The 14,802-nt window shown below is 46.8% G+C and overlaps 1 protein-coding gene across 3 annotated transcripts; it reads left to right on the top strand.

Moving 5' to 3' along the window:
* Positions 1–161: 161 nt before the first annotated feature.
* On the top strand, positions 162–13,376 carry LOC147203126 (complement factor H-like). Of its 3 annotated transcripts, XM_086114882.1 has the most exons (22): positions 162–469; positions 575–757; positions 1,051–1,156; positions 1,238–1,314; positions 1,378–1,560; positions 1,648–1,830; positions 1,926–2,120; positions 2,506–2,685; positions 3,079–3,243; positions 4,150–4,317; positions 4,410–4,568; positions 4,783–4,971; positions 5,100–5,291; positions 5,791–5,961; positions 9,292–9,468; positions 9,771–9,876; positions 10,024–10,100; positions 10,957–11,148; positions 11,227–11,415; positions 11,817–12,002; positions 12,745–12,924; positions 13,060–13,376. In XM_086114882.1, exons 1-22 carry the CDS (start codon positions 400–402, stop codon positions 13,251–13,253), a joined length of 3,522 nt encoding a protein of 1,173 aa, XP_085971008.1. In that variant the 5' UTR covers positions 162–399; the 3' UTR covers positions 13,254–13,376. The 3 variants fall into 3 exon arrangements, with proteins under 3 accessions (XP_085971008.1, XP_085971007.1, XP_085971006.1); XM_086114880.1 differs by lacking the exon at positions 9,292–9,468 and having other exon boundaries at positions 165–469; XM_086114881.1 differs by lacking the exons at positions 1,648–1,830; positions 9,292–9,468 and having other exon boundaries at positions 164–469.
* Positions 13,377–14,802: the final 1,426 nt, after the last annotated feature.

Here is a 14,802-nt window from a genome sequence, read left to right as displayed (position 1 = left end):
CTTCCCATTGCAAAATGGCGCAAATCGCCAGCGCGCATGGCCGACTACTTGACGTCACGTCATTTCATACGTTCTGACATCGGTGACGTTATGCAAACGCGCTCGGGGCCGTTGGAGGTGTACGCTTAAAATGCGGCGTTGAAGGTGCTCAGGGACCACCGGCCTGCGCGTGTGAGTGTGTGGCTCCACATTCCTCCCCTACCGTGATACGGGACACAACGGGAGACTTGCGCAAATATATTGTGCAATACACACACCGCCCCCACACACACACACACACACACACTTTTTTATAAACAGTGCAGTGTAATCCGCAGCCGAAACGTTGTACGTATACCGATGTCGCGCGGGCTCCGTTTTTAGTTGCGAGCGGCGACGGTCGTGAGAGACGAGGACAAAATGAAGACGATAGCGCAAAGCTGTGTCCTCTTATTGTGGATGCATACTTTGACCTCGGTGAAATGTCAAGGTAAGACGAAAGCGCCGTACGAAGCGTATCGGTCGCGGCGGCTCTGATCGGATCTTTTGTCGCGACGGCGGAGAAATGCAAATTCTTGTTCTTTTTGACTTGCAGAGTGCACACTTGAAGATTTTATGAACGGTCGCCTGTACGATTCCAATTTTGACACGACCAGTTTGGAGGCCAAGTACCTCAACGGGCAGCAAGTGCGAGTGGGCTGCAACGTCGGCTACAGCGGATTTTTCCGACTCATCTGTACCGATGGAAGGTGGCAGTCTCGCGGAACCAAATGTCAACGTAAGAGACGCTTTTATGCATTTGCCGTATTGGCGCAGGCTATGGTGCTGGTTTTTTGTTTTTAATCATGAAGGAAAAACACAACTGCTTTGTTTGTGTTACACTTTGACTTCCAAACGTTTGACTACCAAAGCGTAGCTTTTGCAGCATTGCACTCGAAGATGGATGATGAGATCTGACAGGATTGGTGTTTCGCAATTAAAAAAACTTTTTTTTTGGGGGGGTCAAGAATCTTATCCGAGATGCTGAACCTTTGTCTCCGTCTCTCTCTCTCTCTGCCTGGCACATTGAAGCAAAGCCGTGCGGTCACCCCGGTGAATCCTCCAACGCAAATTTTCATTTGGAGCAAGGCGACGATTTCGTCTTTGGCTCCCAAGTCCAGTACACTTGCCACGAAGGGTACGGCCGTCGCAAAGTTCTCTCATCGCAAATAATCCCGTCGATTCCAATCACGTTTCCCCTGCGCTGTTCTCGTTTTAGTTACGTCATGGTGAGTCGGTTCAACTTCCGCCGTTGCATGACGGACGGGTGGAGCGGGACCATTCCGGTGTGCGAAGGTACGAGCTACTCGAGTCGCCTCGGTGAAGTGTCGTCAAAGTGAAGCCTTCCGTTTCCTTCAGCGATCCGGTGCCCCTTCGTCAACGTGGAAGACAACGTCGAAGCCATCGGGGACATAGAGGAAGCAAACTACGGTAACGTGGTTCGATTTAATTGCAAGAACAACAACGAAATCCTCGTCGGTTCGTCCGAGATGTCCTGTAATGAAAACGGAGAGTGGAGCGGCCGTCCTCCCAAATGCCAAGGTACGTTTGTGCAATCGTGTGACCTTTTCGATCAAAACGATTTGCCGATTATTCACACCGCTTTGCTTTTCCGCCATTCGTCGCCAGCCGTCAAATGCGCGGTGCCGCCGATCGAAAACGGTTTCGTGCCCGGAAAGGTCCAAGAGTACAAAGAACACGACATATTGTCCTATCAATGTAACCCGCGCTACAAGTACGCCGAAGCCAGACCTTCGGCCTGCGCAAAAGTTGGATTCCGAGCCGAGTGGACCCCCCGTCCCGCTTGCGAACGTAAGGGGTTCTCATCTCGGCTCGCGCCGACGCAAAGGCGAGCCGCTTCGGACGTGAGCTCGCGACAAATCCGTGTCCGATTCGCTCCGTTGCAGTGATCAAATGCAAAGTGTCGCTGCCGCCCATCGACGGAACCAGCTACGTGCCCGCTCACACGTCCTTGTTTCCACCTGGCGCCACACTCAACGTCACATGCGGAGCCCGCCACTGGATTTCGACCACGCAGCGGATCTCGGCGCTATCTACGTGCAAAAACGACGGAAAATGGAGCATCCGACCAATATGTCAGGGTATGGTGAACGCGCACGCTGCAGTCGTTACAAATTATGGCTGTCAACCCCCAAAAAGGGAGTCATGATGATGAAGGTGATGCAGGACGAAGGGCGAATGGGGAGGGGGGGTCGCGGAGGGAGAAGGGTGGCTTGCGGGAGGTGTGGGAAGGAAATGTTGGCGGGGAACCTTGCAAGACACCAACGGGATTCGTGCCGGGTGTGGGACCGGGGGGGGGCAAGTCCCTGACGGGGGCCGATTGCCCAGGATCAGGATCAGGATCGGGTGATGCAGGACTGGTCGACATTCCGGGCCGCCCCAAATTGGTTTCCCGCCTCGAGCCTTGCGATGCTCATGATGTTATTGTCTCGGTTAAACGAATATCTCCGACGTGTTGCTCCGCAGAGGTGACCTGCAGTAACCAAAGGGACCCCAGCGTATGGCGATGGGACATCTATTGGGGGCAGAGTGTAAGATTAGGTACTTCTGTCGACTTTACCTGTCGGTCAGGCTACAAGAGAACAAATGGCGCCCCAAAGGTCACGTGCACCAGAGACGGCTGGATACCGAACCCACCCTGCCAAGGTAAGGTGCAAGTGCGCCGTTAACGGTTGCCGTGTTGGTCACGCTGCTAAATTGGGCGTCAACCGAAAAGCTCTCTTTAGTCTTCTTTGCCTGCACAGTTTTTGTTCAGTTTTAAGAGTTTGAAATTGAGGATTCTCTCATTCGCTGCTGTATTCCTCCCCCCCACCTCCCCAAGTTTAACTGTGTTTTTCATCTTCCTCGACCGCTTCCTTGCACTCGGGTCCACCTGACTTTTGCCCGCGAGTCACCACGACAATCCCGCCGCCTTTTGTAACTGACGAGTGCCGTCTCTCTCGTTATCTTCACATTTGATATTCACGGTTGTCAGAGGAGTCGTAGAACCAAACGATGTCATCGGGCAATAACGAAGCGCATCTCTGTTTTTCTTCCCAGAAATAACATGCGACAGCAGGGATATCCCGAGTGCAAACATCGCCGACGGTGGCAAGCAAATATATAAAAACTATGAAACGGCCTATTTCACGTGCAAAGCTTCTCAAGACTGGTTTAGTCTAACTTGCTCTGAAAACGGCTGGCAGGGAAATGTGGATTGCCCAGGTAAGAAAGAAGACTAGAAATGTATTCATTTTTTTAATCCATGACGACATGTTAAAGCATACTGTAGGTGTCCAAGTCAGGTCCTGGGGGGGGGGGGGGGTCCGCCGTCCTGCAGGTTTTCCAAGTCTCCCTGTTGCAACACGGCTGATTCTAATGAACGGGTTCAATGTCAGGCTTGCGCAGAGCTTGCTGATGATCTGATCATTTCAATCAGGTGTGCTGGAACTGGGAGACTTGGAAAACCTGCAGGACAGCGGACCCCCCCAGGACCTGAGTTTGACACCTACGTGTGATAGGATGCGCTGGAAAAAAAAAGGGGGGTTTTTTGTCGAAGTACATACAGTATGTGTCGCTATTTGGACATCCCTAAGGGACTTGGAGCATAGACCTGAAAACTAAAAAGACATTCCAAACATTAACAATCATCATTTATAATAATCAGTTTGACACAAACATTAAATGAATCAACAAAGATAACATACCGTGTGGCCCTTGTAAACCGACAGTAGATCAATTGAAAATAAAAGTAAACGAGACATGCGGCATACGTGACCCAAACCGGAAGTGAAGTGTTCTTTCAGAAAATATTAAAAATAATAATACAGTAATTGGATAAGATTCAAAAGAAAAAAAAACACCTATCTCAAGGTATATATGGAAACAAATACACATTCATAAAATAATAAAATCAATCAAATATAACCCATTTTAGTTGTCATGGCAGCCAATTAAAAACACGACTGGAGACAGCGACAGTCGTACACGTGCAGCGAAGATCAGGATTGTGAGATTTTAGCATTGCGTAAAAACATAGCGTGTCCGAAAAAAAGAAAAAAAAAGTCGCCCGTGCGCAAGAAGAAGAATCCCATTCGGGAGTTTATCAGCAACTGGTTTGACTCATTTCAGGACACCAATGTAAACAACTTGACCTCAGCAACGCAGACATTATCCGCAACAAAAAGACCTACTACAACGAAGGCGAACGCGTCCGATACGCCTGCACAAATGACGCCGATCGGCAATTCACCGTCACCTGTGAGTTGGCTGGCTGGACCGGAATTCAGAACTGCTCAGGTAAAATCGCGCTCGTGTACTGCGGATGAAAAAATGTCGCTATGTCCGCATGCCATTTTGATTGGATGGGGATTCTTCGTTTCATACCGCAGCGTGTCTCCAACCTGATGTCCTCCATGGCTTCGCTGTCGGTCCGGTACATGACACGCTCTACTACACGTGCGACGAAGGGTATAAACTTGCCACGAAAGGCTGGTGGGGCGAAGCGAAATGCATCGATGGTCTTTGGTTTGGACTGGAACAATGTGTGGGTAAGGGTGGACACCTCTCAGAGTGACGCGCATCAGATCTGTACCGTTGTTGATTTTCACCATCATGACAAGAACGGGATTTTGAAATCGACACCGATTTTAATGAACCGTTTGCATGTCACCACAAAGCAATCTCAAGATTGATTTTTTTTTTTTTGTGGTGTGTTTCTTGCCGTGTTCTTCAACCTTCCATTTAAATTTGTTTCTAATGCAGAAAAAAATAAGTGTGGCCAGATACCCGCGATCGCCAATGCCAAAATCAAACATCAGAGGGATAGAAACGGAAATGCTGACAGCGTCCAGATTATTTGCAGGGATGGATACCAAAATCAGATTGACCGCTTATTGTGTGTGGGAGGAAAATGGGATTCCAATGGATTATCGTTCAACTCCATCTGCACTCGTGAGTTAACATACACACACACATTATTTATGCACGCACACACACACACACACATATAATATTAAAATGAATGTTTTTTTTCTCCAATGTTATGATGTTTTTCTCTGTCTCAATTATACATCCCGCAGTTGTTGCCGGGACCTGCAATCCGCCTCCGAAAATTGAGAATGCGGTCATTGTGACTGCATTTCAGAGGGAATACTTGTCTGACGCTAAAGTAACATTCAAGTGCCGGGAGAACTACATGATGGAAGGGAAAGACACAATCACGTGTCAAAATGGACGATGGGACATGGTGGACAACGACATAAAGTGTACACGTAAGTGAAAGATTAGTATGAAGGCAAGGTGGTGGTGGTGGTGGCGGTGGGGGGGGGGGGGTCATCTGTAACTCATTGGTATGCATTTTTTTTTTTAGGGTTTGTCATTAAGACTTGCACGTACCGCTATTTTCTCCCAAAATAGAAATTTGGGAATATCCTCTATTGATAGTTGCTGCTTTGCTAAATTGCATCATTCCGATGATGACGCATGAGCTCCTTCACCAATGTGATGGGGGTGGGGGGTGGGGGGGGGGGGTCATACCCGCAGCACCATAGCAGGTCGGTCGTTTTTGTCCGGTTGAGTTTCAGTGAAATGAAATGCATCTGGATCAAGAACTTACCCTAGAAAAAGATGTGCATTCTAACGACAGAGCGTGCATTTTTACGCACTCGTTGAAATTCTCAAGGGAATCGGCCGCCACTTTTCAACCCCCCCCCCCCGCACAGCACCTTCCAGGGGAGCTCCAATGTGACATGATCCGTCTTGTATTTTTAGCATACTGCTCCAAGCCCAAAGATGCGCAAGTCACGATGACCTTCGCTGACAACAAAGAAAAATACGTCAACGATGAGGTCGTAGAGTATCGCTGCATCCAACCAGGTGAAAAAAGCGGGGGTTCCGCCACCTGTGTCAATGGCAAGTGGAGTCAACCAATTCGATGTGAAGGTAAGGAGAAGCGCAAGTCACTCCACCGCGTGAATGTTTCGTTTGGGAGGCATTTGAGTCATTTTAACTCACTCACTCCCAAAGACGTTTTTAAACGTCTTTTCAGACTCGGTCTAGAATTGGCTGGTACTGAATGAGTTAATTGTTGCTCCAATGGTTATTTAATTTTTTTTACTATTACATGGCATTCTTTCAAAGAGCATTCTATTTGACGGGGTCCTCTCATTTCGGTTTGAGTCACCGCACGCAAGACTATCGGTTATCAAGTTCAGCACCGCTAACATTAATGGAAGTAAAATACATTGTGCCGTTTCATACAACTTTCAACATAATTCAGCCGCACGGTTATGAAGTGGGGAATATCTACGGGGTGGCGCAAATGCGGAACAGTGAGGCTGAAAATAAATCCCCCTGTAAACACAATCGTGCGATCATATATTTAGCGATATCTCCCGTGACTCTTGAAGCCACGTCAGTGAGCGGGGAGATAAGGTGACCCAATCACAAAAGCCGAGAGTCATAATAAACACAAGCAAACTAATACAGAGGAAAAAAAACGGAAAACGACAATACGGCGCGATGTCGAGAACGTCTAGAAAACTGCACTTGAACAAATGGCGTGAGCAAGGCAAACGATAGAACAGTCGGTCGGCGTACGGGACGTCCTTGAATCGTCCGAGTTCAAATGAGGAACGGGTGCGGGAACACCACTGCCCCCTGCTGGGGACTAGACGGAACGGAATCATCGATGAAGGCGTCGAATTCATGATCCTCATGGAACGGTTTACTACAGTTTGTTGGGGGGTTTTTTTTGGAGTTCTGAATGTGGAGATGATGTGTGGCTGCTGTGAAGTGCAGAGTTGGAATTCTGTGAGATAAAGGGCTGTTGGTCACCCCCCCGAAAACTTTGCCTTCACACCTTTAACAGGCAACTGATGAAATGAACTCGACAAATACAAACGATATGGAATCGCTCTCTTAACTGACGTTCGCGCGTTTCAAAAAGGATTTGAAAGTGGCCCTTTCATTCTTCTCTTTTTCTGTATGTGGCCCTCCAACGAAAACGTTTCGGCAGCCCTGCTTTACATGCCCTCCAATTTAGGATAGGATTCTCAACACAGAATCTTTCCTTCGCAGCTTCCACTTAGCAGAGGAGATGCTGACCGGCCGAAGGAAATCTGACCCCAAAATATGGATGCAAGGAAAATATCTTTTTTTTTTTTTTTTCCTTTTTTTGTGGTGGCGGGGTGGAATGTATCTGTCACGCAAATGGGAGGAAAACATGGAGGCGTCTATAGTTTCTACACAGCATTTACATCATCCTTATGTTGAACATTGAGTTAATTGGAGTAATTCACTATCTGGATGCCTTCAATAATAAAACGTTAGAAACGGATGTTGAAGTATTGCTGTCATTTTTCCCAGTTGATGTTTCCAGCTAAATTCTGTCTGGTGGATTTCATTCCGTGCTTGTCGTCGGTCCCGTTTTAGAGAGCCGCTTCCGCTCGCTGTTCAATAGTTCAAAGCCTGAACCCCAGATGCTTCGTATTCTAATACGGAGGTGTCCAAACTACGGCCGTTAGTTAAAACGGGTGAAGGTAGGGAGGGTGCGCCGTAGAGCTTTTCGCTATCGTCGAAGATACTAATAAATGATTAAAAGAATAAAGAGACTTCCATTTTAGAGGCAAAAAATATATTTTTTCCCACTTTGTGCTCAATGGCTGATTCAGGAAGACATCAGGTCACCTTATGACAGTTTGGTCTTTTTTGGTGAGGTTCTGAATGCGGAGATGGGATTTGACTGCTGTTAAGTGCAGAGCCGGATCTACTCTGTGAGATACAAGGGCTGTTGGCCACCCCAAAAAACTCTCCACTTTTTGCCTTAATACCTTGAACAGAACTCGACAATCCAAACAATATGTGACTGCTTTCCTGACCGTTTCAGAAAGTTAACAAATTTTAAAGCGGCCCTTTCGTCCTTCCATTTTTTTATTTTTTCTGTAGGCGGCCCTCAAAGGAAAAGGTTCGGACACCCCTGCCCCACAAACTTTGTCCTATCCATTTAGGCCCATGTTGTACGGCATATGAGCTGGTGTTTACGTACAGGTAGCCCTCGACGGAACGGACTCATAGCTTCGAGAGATTTAAATCAACTACAAAGTTAGTACTGGAAGTATGATCCGGTCTCGTGTCAATAAACACTTTGATCTGTTTTTTTCCGGAATTCGCTTCGTACACAAGTACTTTTTACAGTGGACTTTGCACTCTCATATCCTCGCGCCAAGGTTACGGCTGTCGCGACTGGACCCGAGCGAATCAATCATCAGATCAATGAAAACGCTTTTGTGTGCCTTGATTCTCGGCGCAGCTTTTTCGTGGCAGAATTGTTTCTAAAATCGAAACAAGGCGGTATTTGTTCGTCGAGAGGAAGATATGCGAAGATGCGTTTGTTTCCGTAGGCCCGTTGCGAAACGGCCGTTTGCGGTTCTTGTTTTTGCCCTTTCTTGAGATGGCAGCCAGCCTCTCGGTGCGCGTTTGGCGCGGAGGCGGGGGCGGTCGGGATATCGATTACGGTTGCGCCAGAGTTGGCGTGCGCAAACTGGAGTGAAAATGTCAGAGTTGCTCAAGCGAGCGAGCAATCACGGCGGGGGTGCACCGTGTGCAGAGTGCACGAACGCATCGTGGATTTTGTTCAGTCCATATTTTGACCCCTGAGGACAAACGCGGCAGAATTCCACATTTGTCAAAGCTTTGGGCCCCCAGCTCGGACTGTCACCGCGCAGCTGCAAGGCAAGCCATGATGCGACTGCATCTCTTACTTTTGGTTCTAGAACTTTGGGGGAATGTGAGAGTGTCCTTGTCTGAAAATGGTAAGGTAGACTTTTTTTCTTTCTTTCTTTGTCAGCATCTTCCGGTTTAGGGAAGTTAACTGTTTTGAAGTCTTGGAAAGTGGAGCTATTGCAAGATCTTGCCGTACGTGCCCGGCAAATGATTATTTCCTTCTGACCGGACACAATTAGGTACGCTTGCACAATGAGATGACTTCAACAGTATTTGTTCTCGTCATTTTAAGTGTGAAGTGGCGCACCGCGGCACTTACTTTGTCATTTCTCGTATTTTGGCTGAACAAAATCCTCCACAAAGGAGCAATCTATTTTCATTCGGCTCTCGCATGAGTTTGTGCATGCGTACCTAATATTGTGGCTGGCGAGTGGAATGTATTTGATGGCTAAAAGGATGTGAAGCGAGTTAGAAAGAGTTGCTTGCGTCGACAAGTCGAGCCAGTTATTGTGGCCGCGCGTCTGCTTAACCCGTGTTGCTGTTTGTTAGCATGTGCGACGCTCCCAGACGTTCCGCACGGCCATTGGGCAGAGGCCCCAAAGACTAAGTATCAAGAAGAAGACGTGATACGTTTCACGTGTGAAGTGGGTTACGTATCAGGGCTCCCCATCAGATATAAATGTACAAGTGACGGCTGGGCGGCAGTCAATCAAGGACATTGCTTCTGTGAGTCCAAAGTCATTTTTCTTTTTTTTGTCTTCCTCTTACTTGCCCACCGGTTGCAACAAAAACAACAACAACAAAAAAAAACTGCAAGTGCGCCATTCGGTTGCTGACAACAATTTCAAATGAGTCGAGTTGCTTCACAGAAACTAACCAACACAATGCTTGTTCTACAATAGGGTGTACCAACAGGGGGGGGGGGGGGGGGGGGGGAAGAGGGAAAATTATTCGATTCAATAACTGATCCCAACAGGTCAAATATCAAATGTTTGATGTTTGGCAAACTGTTTTTTTTTTCTTTGCAGTGAAGCCGTGTCCACTTCCCGAAAACACTCCAAATGGCTATTATCAGTTTATCCAGGGTGACGACTTTGTTTTCGGGGCAACGATCAAATACTCTTGCAATGCGGGGTAGGTGCATGTACCAAGACCAATTCATAAAAGCACACGTATTAAAGATTTTGTAGCCATGATGACGTTCCATTTGTATCATGATCATCATCGTTATTATTATCGTTGTAATAGTTAATGCTCGCCTCTTCTCTCAACTCCTTGTAGCTATCAAATGGTGAGTAAAATCGATACCAGGACATGTTTGCTGGAAAAATGGACCAACCATGTCCCAATTTGTGAACGTAAGTTTTCATAACAAGCAATTCATGATCAGCCGTATGTGTACTCGTTATCGCCGATAATAAGTACATGACTCAAGAAAGCATCAATTCTAGCAAAATCAACATTGATTTGATTTAATGGAATCCTCTTCAAGAACTTATGAAAAAGTGGATTGATTCCCAACTCGGGGCAAATGCGTGAGGTTCAAAGCCGAACAATAGAGGAGCGAGAACTGATCTCTGTGGCGCTCCACAGATGACATTACAATACTCACGGGTCCTACAGGGACATCACAAATTTGTACGTTTTAACGGTAGTTGGTGGTAACCATTTCTAAAAAAATATCCGCCAACTACGATGTATAATACAGTCGGACGGTATTGTTGCTAGGCAACAGAGGGGAATCCCGCGCTGCGCACTTAGTTCATGAGCTAGGTGGCGGCAGCAATTAGCTTCGCGCGGTTCGTTGTCACGAAGGCCTTTTCACTATTTTGTGGGAAAAAATCTGGTCGTTATAATGAAGATCACTTCACAAAGGTGTTTGTCGTCGGCAAAATCGGCAAATGGAAAATGAATGTCGTGAAATCGGGACTTTGAAATGTGAACGTTATAGCGGTGAAAATGTCAGCGGGGTACGTTTAAAACAGGTTCCGCAGATCAAATCTAAACCAAGATAGTGCTGAGCCTGTAATGGCAACCCACGTTTCGAGTGTAACGTTACACTAATTGTGTTGCAAATTAAAAACAACACCTAGAGTCAACCAAAACGATATCATCTGCGGCAAACGGCAAACCACGACATCGGCGTGTATCCCTGGATGGAGCATATCTTGTCCGCCCTTTGGCTGAGCTGGCTAACTTGTTTTGTCTTTGTAGCCATGAGATGTGACCCACCGCCTGCACAGGGGGGGATCACGATCACAGGTTTACCAGAAAACGAAGAGGGCATCCTTCCCGATCACTTCCTCAAGTTCAGCTGTGACCTTCCCGGGAAACAACTGAGTGGCAGCACACTGCTAATATGCGGTCAAGATGGCGTTTGGGATCATCCATTCCCATCTTGTGAAGGTAGCCGTCGCACGCTAACGGCAACAACGCCAACAACATCAAATATCGCTAACCTTCGACCCTCCCCCGCCCCAACAGACATTTCTTGTAAAGTCGAAGATCTACACCTTCATCTTACTGCAGACGGGCTGCCACCGGGGAATCAAACCATACGAACGGGACACAAATTAAGGTTTCGCTGCGGTGATGGGTATGCTTTGGATGGAGCTGAAGAAATTGAATGCTTGCCCACCGGGCAGTGGAACAAACCTTTCCCGACTTGCACTGGTATGCTCCGTTTCTCCCCGTTCAAGTGAGGAAAAACCTCCCAAACCTTCAACGTCGAGCACAACACATTTTTTGAAGCTAGTCAACTTCCGGTTTGTTGTCATTTGCAAAGCGTCATCTAATATTAGACTTCTTCGTGTGATGGATGAGATGGATAATAGAACAACAACCACTCACAAAAGACGCAGTTGCCAAAGGAAAATTAGGTCCCAATTATCCACATTGTCATAATTAGCATGTTGTGTCCAAGTGCCTTATAGTTTGCTCCAGAAATGCAGTTCAGCGTACTGAACAACCAACCGCAACCTCGTCGGTTAAAAGCAAAACCGCGCGGCTGATTCGCTATTTGACCACAACCGCGCCTTAAGTCTGATTTGTGAGTTTTCTTCTCCTGAAAACAGAACCGTGCCAAGTGTCGGGGATACCTGCTAGCGTACGCTTGAGGACCGGTTTCCAAGGCACACAAGCAAGAGAAGGACAAAAGTTGACCTTTTATTGCCGCCTGCGTGGTCAGATGCTTCAAGGGAAAGCGGAGGTGGAATGTCTTCCGAATGGACAGTGGAGCGATCCCTTCCCAACGTGTGGAGGTAATGTTTTATACAGGGTGTTGCCTTTTTCCTTAGCTGCGCGCGTGACAGAAAATGGCTCTCCTGGTCTCGAATGGCTCAATTTACTCATTAGCGATATATTTTAAAGTCACAAAGGCCAACGGTCTAATTGTCCTTTTTTTTTTTTTTTTTTTTTTGTCAATGAAAAGAGAAAACCGTGATCAAATTGCAGTTGATTTTAAAGCCCACACGACCACAGTGGCTGACTGGCTCGCCCATCCACCTCACCGTTCAGAGTTTGTGGCTCTGGACTTCCTTAGAGGAGTTTTCTTAGGCATGCCTGCACGGGTGTTCATATGGAATGGACATGGAATAATAATTTTAAAAAATTGGCGTCAGACTTTCTGAAGCTATTGTAAATAAAGATGCTGCGGTAGTGATGGGCAAAGTGAAGCTTCATAAACCAATGAGACATTATCTCTCACATATCTGGTTATTACACGACGGTTCGTTCATATTTGCTCTCCAAGGACCCCTGCTGCACGTTGAGCAGTATCCCAGTTGGTATTTGAGACGAAAGCTTGTCATGTCGCTTCATTCCAAATTCCTCCGGATGTTTGACTCGACTCATCTTAATACTCTCTGAGAATGACAAAATTGAAACGAGACGTCATTCTCCACGGCCACTTTTACTCGACGCGAGCTTTGAAGCTCCGTGTCATTTTGCCCAGTCATGGCAGCAGCATCATGACCCGTCTCTGTTTGTCCCCCGTTCTTCTAGCTCCTTCGGAATGTGAGCGTCCACCTCACCTTTCCGGTGGCGACACCGAATCCTCCAGCAAATTCAGTTACAAACATAATGACAGAGTTAAGTACATTTGCCAGAATTACTACATCATGGACGGGCACCCCTACATGACCTGCAACAATGGCCAATGGGTGGGACAGATGAAATGCCTCAGTAAGTCTCAAATGGGTGATTTTGCCGACGCTCTAAATCCAGGCCAAATGCTAAAATGACTGGTCCTTGAAAACTGGCTGTGAAGTTTCAAACGCAGCCCCCGGATGATGAATACGAATGCTCCGTTTCTTGCAGAGCCCTGCACCGTGGATAGAGAGCTCATGAGCACCCACAAAATTGCATTCCGATACGTCCGCGACGATAAGTTGTACTCTGCCCATGATGACGTCATCGAGTTCAGGTGCGCCTCGGGAACGAGACATGACGGCGTTCTGAATATGCGACAGAAGTGCACCGACGGAGAAATGGAACTGCCCACCTGCCAGTAGCTGCTTTTGCGGGGGTCGGGACAGGTGAATGTCCCAAACTCGAGTCGGTCATCGGCCAACTGTCTGTAGTATGTCGCTGCATTGTCTGCTTGTTTTCAATTAAAAAAACGTCTCTGCCGCTTGCTTCTTTCTACAAGCTGAATTGTTGTCGCGCTCGCATACATATCAAGTGGAAGGCCCCGGACACATTATATTTGCAGCCGCGTTTATCCGATGCATTGGCATTGATACGATTTTCTCGAGGGTTTTTTTTCAGGTCCATTCATCCACAAGAACATTGCTGAGGTTAAGTATCATCAATATTTGACGAGAGGACTTAATTGTAGCTCATCCCAAAGCGACCGTGCTTTTATTGCGTATTTGTGTGCACTGTGAGATGCTCACGCAACAAAAGGAAAGAGCGGGTGTGCCGGAGCCGATCCCAGCTGTGTTCAGGTACACCATGAATTTGTCGCCAGTCAATCGCAGGGCACACAAACGATCACTCTTACTCATAATCGCACCTACGCATAATTTAGAGTGTTCCACTAATGCCTTACTATACTATGTCGGTTTTTTCGGTCAAAAACGCCTTACTATACATGGTCGTTTTTTTCGGCTAAAAACGTCTTACTATACATGGTCATTTTTTTCGGCTAAAAATTTCGTCCAAGAATGCCTTACAATACATGGTCATTTTTTTCGGCTAAAAACGCCTTACTATACTATGTCGTTTTTTTCGGTCAAAAACGCCTTACTATACATGGCCGTTTTTTTCGGCTAAAAACGCCTTACTATACATCACTGGTGTCAAACTCATTTCACATGGTGGGCCACATACGGCCTCGGTAGATGTCAAGTGGGTCGGACCATTAAAATGATACCATACTTTGCTATAAACAACCAAAACTATATGTCTTTCCTTTGTTTAGGTATAAAGAAGCACACGAACATTTGGAAAATGTTGAAATTTAATGAAGGTATCTTTTAGAAAACATTTATATGTGTAAATGTGAGAGTGCTATTGATAGCGTCTGCTGTCATGGGTATGTCTCACTGACGGACTGAGGCTGCTGTCGTCTTCGTCTCTGGTCAAAACTGTTATTTCTTGCAGAGCCATGCGTTGTGACAAGAGAGACTATGAGCAAGCACAACGTTACTCTCAGATTTAGAAACCACAACAAGTTGTATGCTGTCCACGATGAGAGTATCCAGTTCAGGTGTACCGCAGCCACGACGCAGAGCGGCACGTCAGGGATGCGTCGGAGGTGTAACGATGGAGTACTTCCCATGCCCACTTGTCTGTGAAGCTTTCAAGCGCTGATTGGGCAGCACCGTCAAAAAGTACCTTCACGTGTGTATTCATCAAGTACACAGGACGACATAATGAATGTTGTCTGTCAGTTGCGAAGTAACTGGTAACATTTTCGGTTGAGGAGAGAAAAAACCCCCACTTCCAGCATAATAAAATACTGTTTCGATTTTGCTGTACATATTTGCTGCTTCAAGCCTTTCTGGTCATTTTGGGTTTTTTTAAAGCAAGGAAAACCATGCACACAAACACCGGAAA

Source organism: Hippocampus guttulatus, chromosome 7 (assembly GCF_054856545.1).
Source record: "Hippocampus guttulatus isolate MCC_2025c chromosome 7, RoL_Hgut_1.0, whole genome shotgun sequence".
Classification (NCBI taxonomy): domain Eukaryota; kingdom Metazoa; phylum Chordata; class Actinopteri; order Syngnathiformes; family Syngnathidae; genus Hippocampus; species Hippocampus guttulatus.
This window is presented reverse-complemented; position numbering and strand designations above follow the sequence as displayed.

Excerpts from the sequence above, each read along its gene's own strand:
- LOC147203126 (XM_086114882.1), top strand. The coding sequence starts at position 400 with ATGAAGACGATAGCGCAAAGCTGTGTCCTCTTATTGTGGATGCATACT. Across the intron at positions 3,244-4,149 it reads GGGAAATGTGGATTGCCCAG|GACACCAATGTAAACAACTT; the intron begins GTAAGAAAGAAG and ends GACTCATTTCAG. Across the intron at positions 11,149-11,226 it reads TCCATTCCCATCTTGTGAAG|ACATTTCTTGTAAAGTCGAA; the intron begins GTAGCCGTCGCA and ends CCGCCCCAACAG.